Source organism: Pseudogymnoascus destructans (genome assembly GCF_001641265.1).
Source record: "Pseudogymnoascus destructans isolate 20631-21 unplaced genomic scaffold scaffold_5, whole genome shotgun sequence".
NCBI lineage: Eukaryota > Fungi > Ascomycota > Leotiomycetes > Thelebolales > Thelebolaceae > Pseudogymnoascus > Pseudogymnoascus destructans.
In genome coordinates, this window is record NW_020167524.1 from 473,737 (window position 1) to 495,223 (window position 21,487).

Genomic DNA, 21,487 nt, shown 5'->3' on the forward strand with positions numbered 1-21,487 from the left:
TAAGGGGATGCCAGCACACAGAAGTTATGCGCAGGGTGTTCTGCAGAGCCCTGAATTGTGAACATCTCAGCCAACCCCTTTTTTGTACAGGCGCTACGATGCATCATCTCTCCCTTTTTGCCTGCAGTGGTCTACAGAAATCAGGAGTAAGGTGCATAAGTCTTGCTGTCCCGTAAAGGAGGCTTCAGGCAAGGAGGTCTCCCCGAGAAGCAACTATCGAAAAACCAAGAAATAGTTTACATACCGCGTAATCGGACAGTGAACCCCAGACCCCCAAACGAGGCTATGTCCACCGCGCATCCGCCGTTCAAGCCACCCGCATCTTGCCCGCCACACCAATATTTGATTCGCTAGTCTCGTCCCGTGTTGAAACAGCCACCCAACCAATCGTCCATCTCGCCTGTCGCTGCGCTCACGACTTCCCAGGCTCGTGACGGCTATAAGCCAGCTGGACGGCCGCATGATATACCCAGCTGTGCTGGCCACGGGTTATGGTGTGGCCGAGGTGTGCTGTGGCGAGGCAACTTTAGGGGGTCAAGACCCTAACCCTAGAACGCTTCATGTGAGGAACGTGCTCGTCCGAGGATGCTCGTGATCGTCAACCCCTAGTCGCACAATGCAATACTCGAGCACAATCAACGCGCAGATTTGTACGGAGTACAATCATCCCTTGATCTCCAGACGCCTTGGAGGGCAGTGTAGCGTCGTTTACAGCACTTATCCCAGGTACAAGCGCACATCGGTCTCTGGTTGGCTACTTCGAGGCGGGCGCTAAGCGCCCGAATCCTACGGCCCCTCGTTTGACGCTACCCCTCCACGCGTACATCAAGCGCCTACCTCCCCTCCTCCATCCCAGCGCTTCGAACGTCCCCTCCGAATTTTCCAGTTTATTCTTGTAGCGACAGGCAAGCGCCTTCTCAAACGGCGCTGCGCTTACGCAGCGTGGGGGCGCTTGACGGTGCCACAGGAACGAGTATTTATAGATCCGGCGCCAAGATTGGACTGCCACAATGCAACCGTGGTTCTGGAATGTAGGCGGGTGTTTGGAAACGGACATAGCTCTCTATGCAGAGGGTTTCAGCGCCGTCTGTTTACATCCAAAGAGTAGTGATGACTAGTTTTCAGGAGCTCTTGAAGGATATTACTCTGGTATATCGTGAGTGACAGCGAAAACCAAAGCATGAGCACGCAGGATGACAATTGATGAAGGTAAGCATTTGTTAAGGGAATTTATACTCTTGGGTTTATTGATATTTAGGTTTTGTGCATTAGATCGTAGTTTGGTAAAAAGTGTATTATTTGTTAGTATGCCTAGGAAATAAATTATATCAGATAAACTATTCAAAATTATATTCTAAAAAACCACGAGCTATTATTCTTTGTTGGTCGTCGATAATATTTGAGCATCAAAATGACGTGGCGAGCACAACATAGTATTGCCGTGTTCGGGGATGATATAGAGAACTTTCGACGTGAAAGAAGGGCCAGAATACCACCATTTTCAATCACCACATGGACGACTGATCTTGTCACTACACTTCTGTCGCTACACCTCTTGTCACCCACCACCGTCACTCGTAGCATAGAAAGGGGCGATTATGAGTATCCTCCGGATCTTTTGTGATATCCCCAGTGCGGCACGAAAGGGTAAGAGCTGATAAGTATTCAGTCTTTGGTGAGCCTTCTGCGTAGGTGAGAGTCTTGGACGCCTTCTTGGATTTGATTCGATTATTAAGAGCATGTCCATAATAGCTTACATACTGCTGAAGCCGGCAGCGATGAAGGGATTTGGATGTTCCCTGAACTCCATATCAGAGCTGTCGAAGCCATCTTCGGCGTCGTTGCTGTTGTCCATATTGAGTAGGTAGACCGTAGAATCAAATGTGAGCTTTTCGGTTTGCATATCCATTCATCTCCATCTCCATCTCCTCTCCTGTTGTCTTTTAAACGATTGTATTCACATTCATACACTATTCTCCCGCGTGTTATAAGCTGGAATGCCAGCTATTTTCACTGTGAACACCCAATAAATATAAAACAACTAGCATAAGACAGGAATGGCGGTATTTACAAACTTTACCATCTGCAGTGGTAATGGAGTTGAAAATTAATATTTTGTTACCTCACGGCGCACGTGTAGTTCCAAGCCCTAACGAAAGTGTGTCAACCGCGGGGTAGAAAAAATATTTATTCACAGTACCTTGCAGGGTTACAGTACGTATATCGCATCGCGTTCTCCATTCTACTGTCGCGTTTATATAAGTTCATGCCGCCGACCCGGAATAACTGAAATATTCTGGCTCGGAGACATCGAACTACGGCGCGGTCGTTGATTGATGTTATCTATCCACCGACCCCACCATCCCTCCTGACTTGTCGCCGCCTCTCGGACATCCATACCGCTCGCTAAGTTAGATAAGTTAGATATCCCGAAACTCGCATTTCTTGATCAACATCGCAGCTTCTTTCTTGACTCCTCTGCGCGTTTCTGTTATTGCATGCGACGATGTCAGCTACTCGAAGACAACAACTTTAAGAGGGAATTCAAGTGCGAACCCAGCCCTTTGTGATCACCGCCATAAGAACGCCCCTCAGAATGGGCGCCATATTAACGAATCGACAAGCTGAAGAGCTGTACGTTTATCTCGTGGTGGTTATAGCTGAAGACTTGATTGATGCTAACGATATACTCCCAGACACAAGTCGATCATAGCATACCTATCAGCGAATAACCTACCAAACACAGCTGCCGCCCTCAGGGAAGAATTGAGTCTTGGAGAAGATGTCTACGATGCAGCTACAGCAAAGAAATATGAATCGCTGCTGGAGAAGAAGTGGACAAGCGTCGTCCGGTTACAAAAGAAGGTACGAATAGAATGCAGTGTCTCCCCACAGTCTACCACTCTTGACCGCCCCTCTTAGTGATCTCTCTCTGACCAGCTTCCCATTACAGATAATGGATCTCGAATCCCGAAATGTGGAACTGCAATCCGAAGTCGACAATGCGACGCCTACCTCCCTATCCAAACGGAACCAAGACCCGACAGCTTGGCTTCCCAAAACCCCTCCGCGACACACATTGGAATCACACCGAGATACCGTCAACTGCGTTGCTTTCCACCCTATATTCTCCTCCATTGCGTCTGGATCTGACGACTATACCATCAAGATTTGGGACTGGGAGCTTGGTGAACTAGAGATGACAATCAAGGGCCACACGAGAGCAATTCTAGACCTTGACTATGGCGGACCGAAAGGTCGTGTACTGCTGGCATCCTGCAGCTCCGATCTGACTATCAAACTATGGGACCCAGCAGATGCCTACAAGAATATCCGGACCTTGCCGGGCCACGATCACAGCGTTAGTGCTGTACGATTCATACCTTCAGGGTCATCATCTGGAAACCTGCTTGTCAGCGCAAGTAGAGATAAAACCCTAAAAATATGGGACGTCACCACCGGCTACTGCGTGAAGACACTAAACGGCCACTCCGGCTGGATTCGCGCCGTCAGCCCTTCCTCTGACGGGCGTTTCCTCCTCTCAACTGGCGACGATATGTCCGCTCGGCTGTGGGACATCTCGGCTTCGAATCCAGAAAGCAAGCAGGCCATGTTCGGCCACGAGCACTACAATGAGTGCTGTGCATTGGCGCCACCTACCTCCTATCAGAACTTTGCCACCCTGGCCGGACTGAAGAAGCCCCCACCCGCAAGTAGCACGGCGGAGTTCATGGCCACCGGATCGAGAGACAAGACGATTAGGCTCTGGGATGCTCGGGGGACTTGCCTCATGACCCTAGTTGGCCACGATAATTGGGTACGAGACCTCGTTTTCCATCCAGGTGGTAAATACCTCTTCTCTGTGTCGGACGACAAGTCGTTGAGGTGCTGGGATTTGAGCCAACAAGGAAAGTGTGTCAGGGTCCTCCGGGATGCACACGAGCACTTTGTTACATGTATACGGTGGGCACCCGGGATTGTCAAAGGGGAGCAAGCGGCAGAGGAGCAAAATGGTGGGGCCGTTGGAACGCCGAAGAAAGCGGTGGCGCCTGAGGTTCAGATACGATGTGTGATTGCAACAGGGGGTGTGGATTGCAAGTTGAAGATATTTGCAAACTAAGGCTACAGTACAACTACGATATGCAGACCGGCAGCATGACATTGACGAGAGATTATACTAGAATGAGAGATGGCCGAGCCGAGACGCGGGAGGGCCTAAACAGAGACAAGGATTGCCACTGCGTCTTTGCAGGGGAAGGCCGAGATTGTGCTGGGAGAACTTTACGGAGTGGAATCGTGAGGATGTATCGGGAAAGATGGACCAACCAACATTGCTCCTGTGATCTTGGCAATCATAGATATTACTGTGCGGTATATGTGCATCCACGGCCGACATACTGGATCCCCATACCCAAAACATATCAGATTACAACACGCACTCGAAAGCTATGTCCAGTGCAGTTCAAGACTACCGACGAAGCGGGGGTGGGGACACAAGCTAGGATATCAGTGGCTTAGCTCAGAATGAAGTAACGAATAGCTCGAAGAAACCTCTTGATTGCTGGCAAAGCTATATGTGCTTGCAGTGGCTATTGTGGAAGCATCTCCTTCTATAGCGCTGGGGAATATGTGTCTTGAGCTTCAAAAGGAGCATTAGACAAATTAGATACAATGTATGCTACTAGAAGTCGACAAGCCTGGTTTTGGACTGTGGGTGGTGAAATAGCTGATCTGATGTTATGTCGTCTTGGCGGGCGTTATTTGGACGTCTAGTTTGCATGTTGCAGTAAACCACAATTCTACTCGCTCGTGTCAATGTTGCCTAAAAGTACTTTTTTGAACATCCTTGCATTCTATTTACTCTCCCCACCAACGCCTAAGCAACGGTGGCGTGATTTCAGCCGTGTCATCAGGAAATACATAGAAGGCGAGGGCGATTATACTGTAGAGTCCAAGGAGCTGATACTATTAGTATATGTTGGATACATATGACTGTCGAGAGAAACTTACCATGGAGCCTTCCATATAATTCGAGGACCCATCAACGATAACTGATGAGACAACGAGAACGCTCAGGAAGAATACAACTGTCTCGAAGGTCTCGAAGTGCAGCGTCATTGGCTGATCAATAATCCACCCCAGAACCACCAAGAACGGTGTCACGAGCAAGGCAATCTGCATAGAGCTTCCAACCGCAACACCCATTGCCAAGTCCATCTTATCCTTCAACGCCACTACAATAGCCGTGACGTGCTCGGCGGCGTTGCCGACGATAGGGAGCAGGATGAGACCCACGAACGTCTTCGAAACGTGAATTTTGGCAACGAGAGCATCGATGCTGTCCACAAGGTAATCGGCGCAGATGGCAACGGCGATGGTGGTAACGATCAGAACGAAGGTAGCAGCCCAAGGGCTCATCTGCGGCTCCTCAAGGTCGTGCTCCTCGTCATCCGTCTCGGTGCCGGCCTCGTGCTCGGCGTTGAAAAGGTTGGCGTGGGTGCGGAGCTGGAAGGTAAGGTATAGGGCGTATAGAACCAGCAGAATGATGGCGGTGCCGCGGGAAAGCAAGAGCATGGTGTCCTCCGTGTTGGCGCTGGAACCGGCGATGACGGTGTAGAGCGTGGCAGGGATGATTAGGGATGCCGAGGCAAGGATTAGCAGTGATGACATTGTGCCTGCAGCTGTCGAGTTGAACCTCTGCTCGATTCCTTGGACGGTGCCGGTGCGCGTGTTGTGGATGCCGCCGGCCACGAAGCAGCAGCCGAGGACGAGGAGGACGTTGGAGAGGATGCTGCCCAGCATGCTGGACTGGACAATGCGGATTTCGCCATTGCGGAGAGCAACGATACACACCTGGGGTTGGGTTAGCATGCATATCTCGGGCATCTCTTCTGATAATTATAACATACAATGAGTTCAACGGCATTGCCAAATGTCGCATTCATCAGTCCTCCCAGCGTCTGTCCCAATTTCATAGATATTTCCTCAGTGGCAAAAGAGAGAACCGCCGCCAATGGCATGATGGCAAAGAAGTTGAGCGCGAAGACCGTCACTGGATCCCATCCCGTCGCACCAGCAACTATTCCAAGTGGCACGAAGACCAGGAGGACGTTCACGTAGTTGCTCAGCAGCGTAATCTTCGTAATCGTGAACACTGTCGCAGGGTACCGGACCAATGGATTTTCGCTCTGGTCTCCAGGCGTGGACGACTTCGCAAAGACTGCGCTCCATGTATTCTCTCCGGAAGTATTGATATTGCCATTGAGCAGGCTGGTGCGCTCGTCTTGGGCCGGCATCTCGTTGTCGGCGACTCGTCTGTGGCTGTTCGATGCTGAGCGGATGAAGCGCTTGAATGCAGGAGATGCTGCAATTAAAAGTCAACGTCAGCCACCAGTCACTTATAACAGTCCGAGAGATTATCTGTAGGGAGTTGGAATAAATATCCCCGACTATCCCGCAAACTACGGTAGTGCTTGGCCATTTTGCGCAGCAGCACTACCACGATAGAGTAGCGGGTAATTAGGCGCTAATCACAACCAGAACTTGAAGCTGGTGGGCGACGTTGACCATTGGACCCACATGATACTGGGAGCAAGTCTCGCAGTTGCATCATAAATCTCCCATAAACTGCTCTAATCACTTGACTAGATAGCCCTTGATGGGATAGAATGAGAGAATTAGGCCTCGTAATTCTCCATGTGGACAAAATAGCTAACGTAAGGACGAAGAAGCTATCGAGGTAGTAGTGGGCGAGAACAGGGCGAACGGACTCTGCACTTGGGAATTGCAGCCCCAATCACAACATATCCGTAGAGTTGGGTTTCAGTAGGGAAACTCACAGGCCATATTGGATTCGCTGCAAGGAAACGATCGGGGTTGCGATTTAGGCTCAGTCGTTGCGCGGGGGAACAGCTGGGAGCTGGTGCGCCTCCTTGACTTGCGACGTCGTCGGAGTTTGGTACTGCAGAGTACTGTGGGCGTATTGGTTCAGGAGAGGGCCTGAATCGCGACAGGGTCCTGTGGGAGAATGATGCTGCGATAGCTGTGTTTCACCGCACGCAGATGAAGCTCCGTCAGGTCTCTAGTATGTACTGAGAGGGGATCAGCGAATGGAGAGATCAGTTTGCTTCAGTGGTAATTGCAGCCAAGAAGTTAAAATTGCTGATTGATGTCCTTCGTAATGTCAAAAGACTTATGACGGGCGAAGAGGTGGTGTTGTAGGAGAAACGGTGAACGCGCTTGGGTGGGGACAACTTTAGCTTGCTATAGGTTCCATAAAGCTTGGACTTTTGTTTGTTGCTGGGCGCTTGGTAGGCGGGTGTTGATGGATCAACATCTGTTCGACTGTATGGAGTATTTCACACTTGCATAGCCACACTTGGCGTTTGTTGGCAAGGAAAATGTGGCGGCATGGGAGCTGGAACGCCGGATATTTCACGTAGGCGTCACAACAACGCTCTACCTACAGGCACGGAAAAATGTATAGGCATGATGGGGACACAGATATCCCCAACATGTATCACGGCAGCTCCCAAGACGAGAGACGTCTGGGGATCCGAATCCATTTATTGGTATTTATACTTTTTGCTGTCTGTCGCACTATGTGCCACCCCCAGACAATCATATTTGAAGAACTTTCCCGAACGCCGTCGCTAATGCCAAAAGCTTTGAGAGTCTCTCGAATCTGTCCCATGCAGAACCGATACTCTATGATCCAATGAGCTAAGTGCACCCCGTAGACCATCCTTTCAGCCTCTCAAGTGGTCAAAATCTCTCAGCAGATGCTCCATATGAACATTAGTAGTCCGGCCATCCTTCCTCGGCGGCCTCTTCTTCTTATCCTTCGCCTTTGGTGGTGCCTTCACCCGCTTGCTTGGGTCCTCACTGGCAGGCTTTTGGCCGGCCTCGATAAGCTTCCTAACGAGGTCATCCGGATCTGCCAGTTCAATGCGGTGCCACATAGCCTCAAACTCGGGTTCAACAGGATGGCGTAGCGTAGGGTCATCGGCCCAAACCATGCGGGCGTGTCCGTCCTTCTTTGTTCGGGTGACAAGTAAACGATGCTGCTTCTCCAACTCAGTGATAGCATCCTCACAATCTGGCCAGCCGTCCTTGAGTTCCTTCACCGAAACACCCTGAGCATCCGCCTTCTTCTGTAAATACGCCAGAAGCTGATCTTTCGTTCGCACATTGATGATAGGTCTGTGCTGGAACTTGCCAGAATCCCATGCCTGTACTTTCTTCTTTGGGTCTGTAATCCATTCCAACCTTCCGTGTTTCCGAAGAATTGCAGCCAGAGTACGCTTTTGTTGATCAGGAAGGCCCATAAACGACATATACTCAAGAATTTCCTTGAAGCTTTTCGGCTCTCCCTTCTTCTTCAAAAATTCAATGATGTATGTGACTTGTGTGTATGAATCGCTGCCATAGCCTGTTTCTGACGGCTGAGAATAGACGACTGGCAGGGTCTCGCGCTTGCGCTTCTGATCTTTTGAACTCGGAGACGGAGTGGACTGGCTCGCTGAAGATGGAGATGGAGCAGATGCAGACGCTGCTGCAAATGTGCGCTTGTTAGAGACCCTCGAGGCAGCTCCCTGTACATTACTTTTGAATGCGTTCTGAGCCTTGTCTAGGTATGAAGACATCTTTGCTGTCGAGTATGGAAGTGAGCGGATGGTGAATAGGCCGCAATGTCGGTATGCTAAGTCGTCGAGGACGCTTTGGGCGGTTGGGGCCAAGGTCTCTCAAATCAGAGTGTTTGATGAGCCTCGAAGAGGTGAGGGGTTGTTTCCGCTCAAGTTGACTTCAGACCCTCAAGTTTGAGAAGCTCGCCTCTGGTGATTCGAGAAAGTTGTGAAATGCGCACACGTAGGCCCATGAAAGAAGATAAAGATACGCTGGTGATCTGTTCGTGGAGAAGCTCGACATGTTCGTAGTTGGTCTGCCGAGTTGGAACAAGGTGAATGACTCCGATAAGAGTCAAAGTCGGCCAAAGTCAAAGAAGCCGCAGCGACCTGCAGCCTCGCCAAATCGCGCTAGTGGAGCTTTCGACGCAACTGTTTACCGAAGGGCATACCAAGATCACAAAGGGAACTTCACTTCGAAAGCGCAAACCCGCCCTCACCATCGACAAACAGCGATCTAAGAGTGCTGGACACTGGCATTTGGGTCGCATGATGCTGGACTAGTGACAAACTTATTTTGTCTAGGAAACATCCATTGGTGACTCACCAGTCACACAATTCAACCACCTCACCTCACTACAGTCCCCAAGCACCACGCGAAAAATATCCTGATATATGCTCCTGGCTTGAGGTTTTTACGTCTCCTCTAGGGGACCTGTACTGAACATGGCAGCCGCCACGGTGGATATAGGGTTCCTCTCTGGATACCTCAACCTACCACAGCCGTCACTAACAGAGGCTCTCGACTCACCAACCACGGAGCTTGTCAATGCTGTCCTTCTTGCTGTAAGCACAAAGGCTCGTGAACACCAGGAGCTTGAAGCAGATAAACATCAGGTCGATACGGAGTTGGAAGCGGCTATACTTGGCTCAGAAACCAGAACCAAAGATTTACAGCAAACCGCGGATAAGGCCTTGAAGGAAGCAAATGTACTCCGAGAGAAGCTTGCCGCTGAAGGTACTAATTGAGCCAACAACTGTTGCAAACAGCTAGCTAACGGAATTGATAGAAACCGCACGCGTTTCACTCGACACGGAGCTTCAGCAACTTAAATCCTCGTCATTCACATCATCATCAGAAGCCGACAGCCTGCGCGCTCGCATTGCCAGTCTCGAAGGCGCGAACCGCGATACCCTCTCAATTGTGGCATCAAAGAGCGCTGCAAACGATTCACTTGCACAGGATCTCCAGAAACAACACCAGAAGGGCCTGGAGCTAAGTCAACAAGTATCGACGCTGCAGCAATCAGTACAAAACGCAAACTCAGCTCTGTCAAGCGCTAAATTCCGAGAGCAAAATGTGCAGCAGGAACTCGAGCAAGCGAAGAGGAATAACGAATGGCTTGACAACGAACTGAAGACGAAAAGCGCAGAGTCCTTAAAGCTCCGCAAAGAGAAGGGCGCACGCATTGCAGAACTACAACGACAAAATGAAGAAGCCACGGCCAATTTGGAAGCTGCCAAGCGCACCGAGACTGCACTGCGCACTCGACTTGAGGAGGTGCAGAAGAAGGCAGAGGAGTCTCTGGCTAAAGTCCAACAGCTCCAAGAAGTTGCGGCAAACACAGAAGAAGGGTTCAGACAGGAGCTGGAGAGTTCAAGGCGTCTCGCGGAGCTTCAAACGCAGCGAACCGAGACCCAAACCAACAGATTGAACGATCTAGAGGCACAGCTGGATAAAGAAAAGGATGACTTGGCGGCAGAGATTGCAAGACACCAACAAGATGCCGAGGCAGACTCCCAGGAACGAGACAGGCTAGAGCACCGTATCGCAGAGCTCGAAGCTGAAGTTGATCGACTCGAGGCTGCTGCGTCTGCAACATATCCAGCATCTGTTCCGGGAACTCCAAGACAGGGCCTCAATGGCTTATTCCGAAGTGGTTCACCGGGTGTTTTCGCAACACCTGGTTCTACGAGGAAGTCTACCATTACTGCAACACAAGCAATTGAAGAGCTGTACAAGGTTAAGGGTCAATTGGCAACGGAGCGACGAAGAACCGAGCGCCTTACTGCTGAAATGGAGGATATGATGCAAGGCCTTGAGGCGAAGCAGCCCGAAATCGAGGAAATGCAGCATGAGCACGAACGCCTCCAACAGGAAATTGTGGAGATGTCTAAATTCGTCGACGTGACCGGCAAGGAAAGAGATAGGGCGAAGAAGGATGCAAGAAAGGCTCTCAGCGAAGCCAAGACATCCCAAGCTGAGTTGGAGATCCTTCGACAGCAGTTGCGCGACCTCAGTGTCCAAGTAAAGATGCTCCTATGCGATTTGGATGCTCAGCAGAGAGGAATGGACTCCTTAACAGGGCCAGAACGCATGCAGCTCGAGCGCCTGGCACGGGGCGAAGTTAGTGAAGACGCCCTTCAAGGTCTCACTGACACAGACAAATTTATCAGCCAACGCCTTACAGTGTTCCGAAGTGTAAGCGACTTACAAGATAAGAACCTCGAGCTACTGACACTCACGAGAGAACTCGGCGCAAAGATGGAAAGCGAGGAGGCTCTAGCTGAGAAGCACAAGGCCTCGCAAGACCATGAGATGGTCCAGCAACTGGAAAGGAAGGTCGAGCAATGCAATGACGAGATCCGTTCTCTGGTTGCCAGGTCCGAAAGCTACATCAAGGAGAGAGATATGTTCCGACGTATGTTGCAGCATCGTGGTCAGCTACCTCCGAACTCTGACCTCGAGTCTGTTTTCGGCCAATCCGTCAATGGCGAGGTCGTAAGCAGTGTCGAGGCACCAAATGCGAAGGACAGTGCCAATTACGCAACTCTGTTGCGCGAGCTCCAGAGCCATTTCGATCAATACCGAGAGGAACAGTCTATTGATCGCCGAACTATGAAAGAACAGGCCGGAAAGCTTGCGTCAGAGAAGTCTGCACTTCAGTCCGAGATTGCCAAGATCAACAGCCAACTTACACTCGCCAAGGAGCGTTACGAAATGCTCCACGCTAACTACGCCATGCTCCAAAACGAAAACAGTGAGCTTCAAAAGCGCTCTCAAGTTCTTTCCGAAAGCGCAGCAAAGCAAGATCTTAGGACCCAGCAAGTTGCTGAGGACTTGATCGAGTCAAAGGGACTTGTCGAGAGTATGAGAAACGACATTGCCAATCTCAAGGCCGAAAAGAAGTTATGGACTGAAATTCAAGGACGTCTTCACGAAGATAACAACAATCTGATGAACGAACGAAGCCAGCTTAACACTCTTCTTGCCAAACAGCAAAATCTGCAAAACGAACGCGAACTGACAGAATCTGAGTCGAGACGTAGACTGCAGACACAACTCGAGACTCTCGAATCGGAGCTTTCTGCGACAAAGCGGAAACTGAGCGATGAAGTCGAGGACAACAAGAAGGCACAATTACGGAAAGAATACGATACACAGCAAAGCCAGAAGCGTATCGACGAGCTTGCGACCTCATTGAGCACGACCCGCGAGGAGTTGGTTGCAGCAAAAACCACGCGTGATCACCTTCAAACGCGCGTTGATGAGCTAACAATCGAGCTGAAGAGCGCGGAGGAGCGTGTTGAAGTCCTTCAACCAAGACCCACCCCACGACCCGGAGCTAACGGCACAACCACTGGCGACGAGCAGACAGAGCAGGATGCCATCAGCAGAGAGCAAGAGTTGGGTATCGAGGTCTCAGAACTCAAGAGAGATCTCGAATTGGCGAAATCGGAGCTTGAGAACGCGAAGTCTCAGACCGAACAGTACAAGGGCATTAGCCAGTCTTCGGAAGAGGACCTGCAGAAGTTCCAAGAATCCCAAGAGGAGTATCAACAGGAGATGGACAAGATCATCGAGGAGAAGGATGCCAAGATTCGAGAATTGCAGCAACGTGTTGATGATCTTTCTACTGAGTTGAGCACCACCGACACTGAGCTCAACAATCTGCGCAACGAGAAAGCCGAGACCGCCCGCCGTACCGCAGAGGATAAGGCTGTATTGAAAGCGGAGATTACACGTTTGAAGGACGAGGACGAGCGACACACCCTCACCTTGCAGTTCCACCAGCAAGACCTACGAGCTCAGGCGGAGATTGCAACAAAGGCACAGCAAGACTACGAAAACGAGCTTGTTAAGCATGCCGATGCTGCCCGACTTCTACAGGAATTGCGCACTAGTTACAATGTGCTGAAGTCAGAGTCAGCAGGCCTCAAATCCGAGGCAGAATCTGCAAAGGTGACTCTGACCCAAAGTCAGGCATCATGGGAAGAGCGACGAAGCCAGTTTGAGAAAGAACTTCAAGAGCTGCGCCGCCGGAAGGATGATATTTCTTCGCAAAACACAATTCTCTTGCAGCAATTTGAAAGCGTTAGTGCGCAAGTCACCGCTCTGCAACAAAGCCGCGCAGCCGCAGCTGAAAATGGCGACACGGAAACTGCAGAGGCGACAGCGACTTCAAATAAGACAGTCGAAGGCCTCCGCGAGCTCATCACATACCTTAGACGCGACAAGGAAATCATCGATGTACAGTACGAGCTTTCCATCCAAGAATCTAAGCGCCTCAAGCAGCAATTCGACTATGCCCAATCCCAACTCGACGAAGCCAGGCTCAAGTTGGATCAGGAGAGGCGTGCTCAAGCCGATGGCTCCCGCAGCAACTTGGCTCATAAAGACCTCATGGAGAAGATTAATGAGCTTAACCTATTCCGCGAGAGTAGCATTACTCTCCGCAACGAGGCCCGACAAGCCCAAGCACAACTGGCAGACAAGACAAAGCAAGTGGAGGAGCTTATGGAGAAGTTCCAGCCCCTAGAGAATAAGGTCCGGGAGCTTGAGAATGCCAAGGAGATGCAAGATGGCGAGGTGAAGCTCCTACAAGAAGACCGTGACCGCTGGCAGAGGAGGAACCAGGAGATCCTCTCGAAGTACGACCGTATCGACCCCGCTGAGATGGAGCAGTTGAAGGCTTCACTAGCGTCTCTTCAGGCCGAGCGTGATGCGCTTACGATTGACCAGCAGCCACTCCAGGAGAAGGTGCAGACGTTGGAGGTCGAGAAGGCTCAGTGGCAGGTGTCGCGTCAGAAGCTTATCGAGCAGGCGAAGGAGCGTTCGCGTGTACTTACTAAGGAGAAGAACGAGCGAGTTGCTGAGCGCACTGCCGAGAGAGACGCTGCGATCCAAGAGAAGGAAGCGCTCGAACAACAGCTGTCAACTGTCCAACAGGAACTGAGCACTTCCATACAGGAAAGACAGGCTCTGGAGGAGCAGCTGACACGCATCAAAGCCGAGAGTGAAGCTAGCAAGGGGGATGCCGCGGCAACATCCACTACTAATGCCCCTGAAAGCGCAAACCAGCTACAGGTTGGTACCGAGCAGAGTGGCGCGGTTGATCAACAACTAGACGCGCTTCGCAAAGAGCTTGAGTTTGCAAAGAAAGAGAAGCAGGACGTCGAAGCACAACTTGCAAACATCCGCCAAGAACTTGAGACCGCTCGAACTGAAAGAGATCAAGCTGCAGCTAGAGCAGCTCAAGCTGAAGCATCAAAGCCTGCACCGCAAGCCGATACTTCAATGGATAGTGCCGAGGAAGGCCAAGTGGATGAAACTGCTCCATCGAAGCCCACCGACGATGAACGCAAAGCCCTTGAAGAACGCACTCTTGCTGCGGAAACTAGGCTTCAGCAACTCGAGGAGTCTGTCGAAGCTACACTCAAGCAGAGATCCGAAAAGATGAAAACAGCACTCAACAAGAAGCTCGCCGAATCAAGAGACACTACCAAGGCTGCTCTCGAAGCGGAGTATGCTCTCAAACTTGAGCAAGAAAGAAAAATCTGGCTCGCCGAACAAGGCGCCACTGAGCCAAAGGTGTCGGCCACTCCGAAGGCTGAAGGTGCTTCAGAGGCTGCGCCGCCGGCTACTCCTTTAACACCATCAGCAAAACCCCCTACACCAATGGGCGAACTCACCAACCTCACCAACCTCACCGATGAACAAGTCCGGACTCTTCTCACCACAAACGCCACACTGAAGAATATTTTCACTGGAAACATCAGGAAAAAGATCGAAGAACAGACCAAGAAATTGAAGGAAGAATTCGAGAAGGAGAAGGAAGAAGTTGTGAAGAAGGCCGATGAAGCAAAGACTAAGGCTGTAATCATGGAAGGCAAAAAGTCAGAGCTAAAAATCAACCTGACCAACAACAAGGTTAAGATGGCTACAGCTAAACTGGAAGTCGTCGAGAAAGCTGCTACCGAAACGCCCGAGAAGCCTGTTGGCGAAGTTTGGGAGATTGCCAAGAACGCGAAGCCGCCTGCCAATGTCGTACCTGCTCCTGCACCGACTCCAGCAGCCGGCTCTGCCATCCCTACTCCGGGTGCTAAACCTGAAGGAGCTCCAGCCGCGTCCGGCATTCGAGCACCGTCTGTTTCTGTTCCAGGAACATCGCAAGGCTCGCGCCCATCGACCCCCTCTACTCAACAACCCCAGGCAATACCAGCGGCTACGGCTCCGCAAGGCCCTGGTCAAGCCAATACTGCTCAGGCACAAGGTTCAAATATACCTGCTGTAAGTATTTCCTCTACTTATTCCCGTTCTGATCCTAAACTGACTTCTGTCCAGCCGTCTGGAATACCGTCAGCACCAGGAGGACCCCGTACTGGCCTTCCTGTACCGAGAGGTGGCGGCGCTGCACGTGGAAGAGGTGCGTACCAAGCGCCTCGCGGACAGAGCGGCATTGGACGCGGGAGAGGTGGAGGTCAGAACCAAAGAGGTGGAATGAACGCAGGTGCTCCAGCATTTGCTCCAAATGCTGGAACCAAGAGACCGCATGATGATGCTGGAGGCGTAGGACAGCAGAAGCGGATGAGAGGTGGTGGTGGTGGTGGTGGTGGTGGACAATAAGGGTGATTTGGGACGGTAATATGGAGAAGGGGAGATGATATTCGGAAGGGAACTGGACTTGATGTGCATTTAATTTGTTGCTATGTATTATATCTGTGTTGCATAGTTTACGTGGGCTGGCTGGCTATATTGAGCATTGGCTTAGGCTCAGGCGTATGAATGGGGAAGCTTTGAGACTGAGAAAATGGAGCCCACGGTGGTGGATGGAAAATGAATACAATTAAGGACTTCAAAGCACAAAGCACTTCTGATCAAATTTGAACAAAATAATCGCCCTTGTTAACCTGGGTATACCGAATCTTGCTCACCCACCATACATGCACCGCCTAATATGCCGTCTACATGAATTTCTCGGGTTTGCTGGCCACCAGCTTCCTCAGCACCTCCACATGTCTCCTTGTACTCTTCAACTTGGCCTCGTCGCTTTCAGTTTTATCAATCCTACGAAGCCCGTCACCAAACAGCACTGTGTAGTCTTCTAGAACTTCTCCCGCTGCGACTTTGCAGAACGCTCCAATACGGCAGAATTTCCCTATCTTGGCCCCAGAACCGACGCGTGCGTTTGCCTCAATGTGTGTGCCGTCCCCAACGTGAGAAGCCTCAACCACCGCACCAATATCGATAGCGACGTTATCGCCGATGGTAACACCCGGGAGCTTGGGGTCTGCGGCTGCTGTTGGGGCGGAGAGTAGGCCGATTGAGGCACGTTCGGATATTATGCACATTGAACCGATAGAAACGGGGCCATGGGTAGAGATAAGGCGGGCGCGGGGATGGATAATCGAGTAGCTGCGTATTAAGATGGGCTGGGTCCCTATGAGGACGGCAATTTCGGAAATGGTTATCGATGAGGAGAAGGAGACGGGCGGCTTTGGGGTGGAAGAGCCTGGTGCCACGGGGCGCTTGGTTGACATTATGGCGGGGAGAACGAGGAATCAAAGCCTTCGAAGGTAGTTCAACTGTAACAGCTGGTGTAATTCGCAGGACCTGGGAGTTCTGAAGTATGAGAGTTGATTTGGTAGCTTGCTATGTGTTTATTGTGGTAATTCCTGAGAAGGTCCTTTGTTCTCTGTGGGTGCTCTCGCGAGCCCCTAGAAACTGATACTGCGGGAAGTGAAGTGAGTGTTGGAGTAAATATTTTTATTGAAGAATTTCTAGCATATAGAATAAATAGGTAGGTTTATTGGTAGGTTATTGTATCAATGAAACAGAGAGATGTGGTTTACCTTTGATATATTGTTCTCAAAATGCTTCACAGAGCGAAAGTCGACGTAGGCGACTGTAATCCTGGTAACTTAATAATGTCGGTTGATGTTGTGAGGGTTGGAGGCGCTACCACAGTAGCCGCACCAGCCAATCACGGAAGCGGATTATCAATGAAGCTCGAATTCCAATCGAACCTCAATTTGTACACCAACACCACGGATCCGCTCCTCTCACCACAACCAACGTGCAGTACGCAGTTGAGCGCAACCCATGATCAGCACGATGTTGTCGCGAAACGCCACGTCACCCGCGCTCACGTCAATTGCGTCGCGAGTACTGCCAGGAGCAGCCTCTGCGGGGGCTCGTCTTGGTGGTCCGGGTGCGTCCGCAGCACAGCAACAAACAAGAGGATTGGCAACTGTCCAGGATGCTCCAGCACCGAAGAGGATATATGGAGGCTTGAGAGATCAGGACCGCATCTTCCAGAACTTGTACAGCCACCACGGCCCAGATCTCGCCAGCGCGAAGAAGTACGGCGATTGGCACAAGACGAAGGAGATCTTGGATAAAGGTCATGACTGGGTACGTCCATCTTGCTCTAAAAGTGCCCTTTGATTATATCCTAATGCTGTACAGATTATTTCCGAGGTCAAGGCTTCCGGTCTTAGAGGACGTGGGGGTGCCGGCTTCCCGTCAGGGTTGAAATGGTCGTTCATGAACTTCAAGGGTTGGGAGAACGACAGCAAGCCACGTTATCTGGTCGTCAATGCAGATGAGGGCGAGCCTGGAACCTGCAAGGACAGAGAAATTATGCGAAAAGACCCACACAAGCTCCTCGAGGGATGTTTAGTTGCTGGCCGCGCCATGAACTGCACCGCCGCCTACATCTACATTCGTGGCGAGTTCATTCACGAAGCTGCTGTTTTGCAGAATGCTATCCAGGAGGCCTACAAGGATGGACTGATTGGCAAGAACGCTTGCAACAGTGGATACGACTTCGATATCTATCTGCACCGCGGAATGGGCGCCTACGTTTGCGGAGAGGAGACTTCTCTCATCGAGTCCCTCGAGGGCAAGCCAGGAAAGCCTCGCCTAAAGCCCCCGTTCCCAGCATCTGTCGGACTTTTCGGATGCCCATCTACTGTCGCCAACGTCGAGACTATTGCCGTCGCACCTACGATCTGCAGAAGAGGAGGTGATTGGTTCGCCGGATTCGGACGAGAGCGCAACGCTGGTACCAAGCTTTTCTGTATCTCTGGTCATGTCAACAACCCTTGCACAGTCGAGGAAGAGATGTCCATCCCTCTGCGCGAGCTGATCGACAAGCACTGTGGTGGTGTTCGCGGCGGCTGGGATAACCTCAAGGCCATTATTCCTGGTGGCTCATCCACACCCATCCTGCCAAAATCTGTCTGCGACGACCAAATAATGGACTTCGATGGCCTGAAGGACAGCCAGTCTGGGCTCGGTACGGCAGCAGTCATTGTTATGGACAAAAGCACCGACGTTGTCCGTGCCATCTCCAGACTCTCGCACTTCTACCGCCACGAGTCCTGTGGCCAGTGCACTCCCTGCCGTGAGGGCAGCAAATGGACCGAGCAAATCATGCAGCGCTTCGAGAAGGGACAAGGAAGAGAGCGTGAAATTGACATGCTTCAGGAGCTTACCAAGCAAGTTGAGGGCCACACCATCTGTGCTCTTGGAGAGGCGTTCGCCTGGCCCATCCAGGGTCTCATCCGTCACTTCCGCCCCGAGCTAGAGGCACGTATGCAAAAGTTTGCGGAGGAGAACGGCGGCGCCGCCTTGGCTGGTGGATGGCAACACGACTCGAATGCTCAGGGCAAGTTGGTGGCACCCGGCCAGTAAGAAGTGGCGCGGGGTAGTTGTATATATGGACTCTCATTGCTATTGTATAGAGTTCAATTTGGCGTTTCTTTGCATTATGGTTGTAGAGTTGAGTCAGTTTAGTGGGGTACAGATAAAACTATTGAAATCATATATCGATTTGCATCATTGCTTGCGCCGTGAAGACAAGATTTATAGTTTTTACATTTGATATACTCGTTGAAGTGTACCTTCAAGCTATGTTGTACAATTGCATTCATGCTCCAGCGCCGTATATGCCATTTCCCACTCATACCCCGATATGTATACACCCATACACCGTGCCATCACCCCGAGATATCCAGTCTAGAGTAAGGTATGCCGCCAGCGATTCATTGTACATGCAACCTCAGCCACTCCTCAATCCAGGTCGATCTCAAATGCTCTTCCAAATCCAACTCGTCGCCTCCTGAACCTCCTGGTATTACCCTATTTTCATCATCCGCCCCCAAAATAGCACAGTTCTAGTCCGCCCTATTTCATTGCTTCTGCCTCATATTCTTCCGGCAACTCAAACCCAACCCTCCTTGCCGTCAACTTGACCCTCTCCTCCTCATCCATATTCATCCCCGGGTTGTAGCGTTCGAGCAGCGTCGCATACATCCTTTGTGCCTTCAGGTACTGCAGGTACTGCTGCGCATGATCCACGGCTACTTTTTGTGGCGATCCGGACGGCGCAGATGAGAATGCTGTACGGATACGGTTCTGCACAGGCGATGCCTTGAGGCGGTGGGACGGGAGCTCGCGCAAGAAGGAGCGGTAGAGGGCGCGGAGGTGCGCGGGGGCGACAGTGGAGGACATTGTGTGTTGGCTTTATAAGAGGGTAATTGAGTTGATCGGATGTGTCGAGAGGGATTGTTCGTGGTTTCTTGAGTCGTGGATGATGGAAATATTGGGTGGCTACGGCAAAACGTCGGGAAACGTGGCGCATCAGTCGAAATTATATTACACGGCTGCAAGGCTGAGGATCTGTATATTTGCGACTGCACCATTTCCAATAGCACCAACGGACAACGGAAACTGCGACTTAATCTGCGAATTTTAATCGCCCATACTTATTAATGGGGGGCTCTCTGCCTATGAGGTGCCTGCGGTCGGGATCAAGAAGCGTATTTGGGCGATATGTGCCGCAGATCGAAGCTACGAGCGATGCGGCAACCTTGGGAATAAGAGGACTCCGAACAAGACGCCGAGTTGGCAGAACCACAACAAATGCAGAGGAAGGGGTTGCGGATAGCCCGAAGACACAATCCGATGTAGGGCCCGAAGTTGTGTCTTGGGACGAGATAGCCGCGAAGATTGAAGCCTTAGCAACCCAACGACTTCCGAATTCACAGTCCAAAAAGACCAAACCTCCCAAGCCAGCAGGCAATAAACAGAAGCCATTAGCGTTATCTCCAGCAGAAAAACCTTCCCCGAAACAGGCAGCAACATCACAACCGCAACAGACAGGCCCTCCACCCAAATCCCGCGACTACCTCAAGTTACCCTCGAATTCTCTCTCCGAACACTGGGACACCCTTCCTCCCTCACAAGAACAGCTTGTGCATGCCGAGAAATTCTTCCGCCAGAGGCCCCCACGGCCATTCGTCTGGTCAGCCCCAAAATTCCACTCCATGGCCTTCGGCTCCTCCCCCGAAGTCTGTTTCCTCGGGCGCTCCAACGTTGGGAAGTCATCGCTCCTGAACGCACTCTTCGGTGGCAACATCGCAAACGTGAGTTCGAAACCGGGCCGCACAAAGATGATGAACGCATTCAATGTGGGCGATAGTACGGATGCGTCCAAGAACCTTGTAGTGCTCGATATGCCAGGGTATGGAAAAGGGGGACACGCCGACTGGGGGAAGGAGGTACTGAAGTATCTAGGCAAGCGGAAGGAGCTCAAGCGCGCATTCGTGCTTGTTGATGCTGAAGTGGGACTGAAGAAAACGGATGAGCAGCTCTTGGCGATTTTTAGAACGGAGGAAATTCCGCACCAGATCGTGCTCAGCAAAGTTGACAAGCTACTATTCCCGAAGAACCGGAAACCCAGTGAGGGAGCACTAGAGAGCAGAATGCAGGTTCTAAAACGGGTGATGGAGATGACCAGACGCACCACCCAGCCAAACCCAGAGGATATGAGTGGTGCGCTGGGTGAAATCATTGGATGCTGTTCAGAGAGGCCGTTTGGCCAAGTTTTGGGCATTAATGAGGTTAGACATGCTATGCTGCAGGCAGCTGGCTTGGAAAAAAAGATGGATAGGAAGCTAATTGCCGAGACCGAAATTGTGTCCCACGACGATATCTTTGGAAAAGATCCTTGAGAGATGCAGCGGGACTGTCTGCAGCGGGCCCTCTCACGCCACCGATTGTTCCACGCCTGCTTATTTCACCTCTCCGAGAGGAATGGGTCATCTAAGGGAAGGTGGTGCAAGTCAGACAGATATGGTGATGGCGGAATAATCAAGCTACGAGAGCAGCAAATCCATAGTCGAAAAGCTGGACTGAGCGAATATTAGTTGCGGAATATACGCCAGATAGCCCTGGTGTGTCTCTCGAAAGGGGAGACACGGTTGATGGATGTATATCTATGGTGAAGAGGTGAGAATAGACCCATATACAGTGCGATTGACACGACGATGTAGAATATTTCAAAATAACAACATGGTTGCAACCAAACTGTACAGTACCATTCGTTATAGTTATATAATTACCTTCAATCATATACATATAATATCTCCAAAAAAAATACAAAAAAAGAAGATTGAGGTCGTACCCGGGATCGAACCGGGATCTCAAGAAGACATGTGATGGCTGAACATCCTCAAAATCTCACGTGCTAACCATTACACTATACAACCTTGGTTTAGGGGCTAATGCTCGCTAA

At 51.0% G+C, this 21,487-nt stretch overlaps 8 protein-coding genes and 1 non-coding gene across 9 annotated transcripts; 4 read left to right on the forward strand and 5 right to left on the reverse strand.

The window, feature by feature from the left end:
• Positions 1 to 2,596: 2,596 nt before the first annotated feature.
• Positions 2,597 to 4,120, forward strand: PAC1_1 (protein with putative role during mitosis; the record flags this gene model as incomplete). The annotated part of the gene is made up of 3 exons (XM_024466098.1): positions 2,597 to 2,634; positions 2,697 to 2,865; positions 2,954 to 4,120. 3 exons carry the CDS (start codon positions 2,597 to 2,599, stop codon positions 4,118 to 4,120), a joined length of 1,374 nt encoding a protein of 457 aa, XP_024326097.1.
• Positions 4,121 to 4,857: 737 nt separating this feature from the next.
• VC83_02435 (uncharacterized protein) lies at positions 4,858 to 6,481 on the reverse strand (the record flags this gene model as incomplete). The annotated part of the gene is made up of 4 exons (XM_024466099.1): positions 4,858 to 4,959; positions 5,011 to 5,853; positions 5,910 to 6,364; positions 6,463 to 6,481. 4 exons carry the CDS (start codon positions 6,479 to 6,481, stop codon positions 4,858 to 4,860), a joined length of 1,419 nt encoding a protein of 472 aa, XP_024326098.1.
• A 1,267-nt stretch (positions 6,482 to 7,748) lies between these two features.
• Positions 7,749 to 8,645, reverse strand: VC83_02436 (uncharacterized protein; the record flags this gene model as incomplete). The annotated part of the gene is made up of 1 exon (XM_024466100.1): positions 7,749 to 8,645. The coding sequence occupies one exon, from the start codon at positions 8,643 to 8,645 to the stop codon at positions 7,749 to 7,751; it is 897 nt and encodes a 298-aa protein (XP_024326095.1).
• A 447-nt stretch (positions 8,646 to 9,092) lies between these two features.
• Positions 9,093 to 15,757, forward strand: VC83_02437 (uncharacterized protein). Its single transcript, XM_024466101.1, has 3 exons — positions 9,093 to 9,642; positions 9,695 to 15,195; positions 15,250 to 15,757. The coding sequence occupies exons 1-3, from the start codon at positions 9,351 to 9,353 to the stop codon at positions 15,529 to 15,531; spliced, it is 6,075 nt and encodes a 2,024-aa protein (XP_024326096.1). The 5' UTR covers positions 9,093 to 9,350; the 3' UTR covers positions 15,532 to 15,757.
• A 9-nt stretch (positions 15,758 to 15,766) lies between these two features.
• VC83_02438 (uncharacterized protein) lies at positions 15,767 to 16,816 on the reverse strand. Its single transcript, XM_024466102.1, has 2 exons — positions 16,758 to 16,816; positions 15,767 to 16,635 (listed from the first exon to the last, which is right to left on the reverse strand). The coding sequence occupies exon 2, from the start codon at positions 16,443 to 16,445 to the stop codon at positions 15,870 to 15,872; it is 576 nt and encodes a 191-aa protein (XP_024326062.1). The 5' UTR covers positions 16,446 to 16,635; positions 16,758 to 16,816; the 3' UTR covers positions 15,767 to 15,869.
• On the forward strand, positions 16,811 to 18,733 carry NUO51 (NADH-ubiquinone oxidoreductase 51 kDa subunit, mitochondrial precursor). Its single transcript, XM_024466103.1, has one exon. The coding sequence runs from the start codon at positions 17,452 to 17,454 to the stop codon at positions 18,601 to 18,603; it is 1,152 nt and encodes a 383-aa protein (XP_024326063.1). The 5' UTR covers positions 16,811 to 17,451; the 3' UTR covers positions 18,604 to 18,733.
• Positions 18,734 to 19,095: 362 nt separating this feature from the next.
• Positions 19,096 to 19,422, reverse strand: VC83_02440 (uncharacterized protein; the record flags this gene model as incomplete). Its single annotated transcript, XM_024466104.1, has 1 exon — positions 19,096 to 19,422. The coding sequence occupies one exon, from the start codon at positions 19,420 to 19,422 to the stop codon at positions 19,096 to 19,098; it is 327 nt and encodes a 108-aa protein (XP_024326090.1).
• A 260-nt stretch (positions 19,423 to 19,682) lies between these two features.
• Positions 19,683 to 20,924, forward strand: VC83_02441 (uncharacterized protein; the record flags this gene model as incomplete). The annotated part of the gene is made up of 1 exon (XM_024466105.1): positions 19,683 to 20,924. The coding sequence occupies one exon, from the start codon at positions 19,683 to 19,685 to the stop codon at positions 20,922 to 20,924; it is 1,242 nt and encodes a 413-aa protein (XP_024326089.1).
• Positions 20,925 to 21,366: 442 nt separating this feature from the next.
• Positions 21,367 to 21,461, reverse strand: VC83_02442 (the record flags this gene model as incomplete). The annotated part of the gene is made up of 1 exon: positions 21,367 to 21,461. It is a non-coding gene; the product is annotated as a tRNA-Gln (tRNA).
• Positions 21,462 to 21,487: the final 26 nt, after the last annotated feature.

Bases quoted from the DNA above. Each gene is read 5' to 3' on its own strand.
- VC83_02437 (XM_024466101.1), top strand. From the start codon at position 9,351: ATGGCAGCCGCCACGGTGGATATAGGGTTCCTCTCTGGATACCTCAAC. The intron at 9,643-9,694 runs GTACTAATTGAG...CGGAATTGATAG, and splicing joins AGAGAAGCTTGCCGCTGAAG to AAACCGCACGCGTTTCACTC. The intron at 15,196-15,249 runs GTAAGTATTTCC...ACTTCTGTCCAG, and splicing joins AAGGTTCAAATATACCTGCT to CCGTCTGGAATACCGTCAGC.
- VC83_02438 (XM_024466102.1), bottom strand. From the start codon at position 16,445: ATGTCAACCAAGCGCCCCGTGGCACCAGGCTCTTCCACCCCAAAGCCG.
- NUO51 (XM_024466103.1), top strand. From the start codon at position 17,452: ATGAACTTCAAGGGTTGGGAGAACGACAGCAAGCCACGTTATCTGGTC.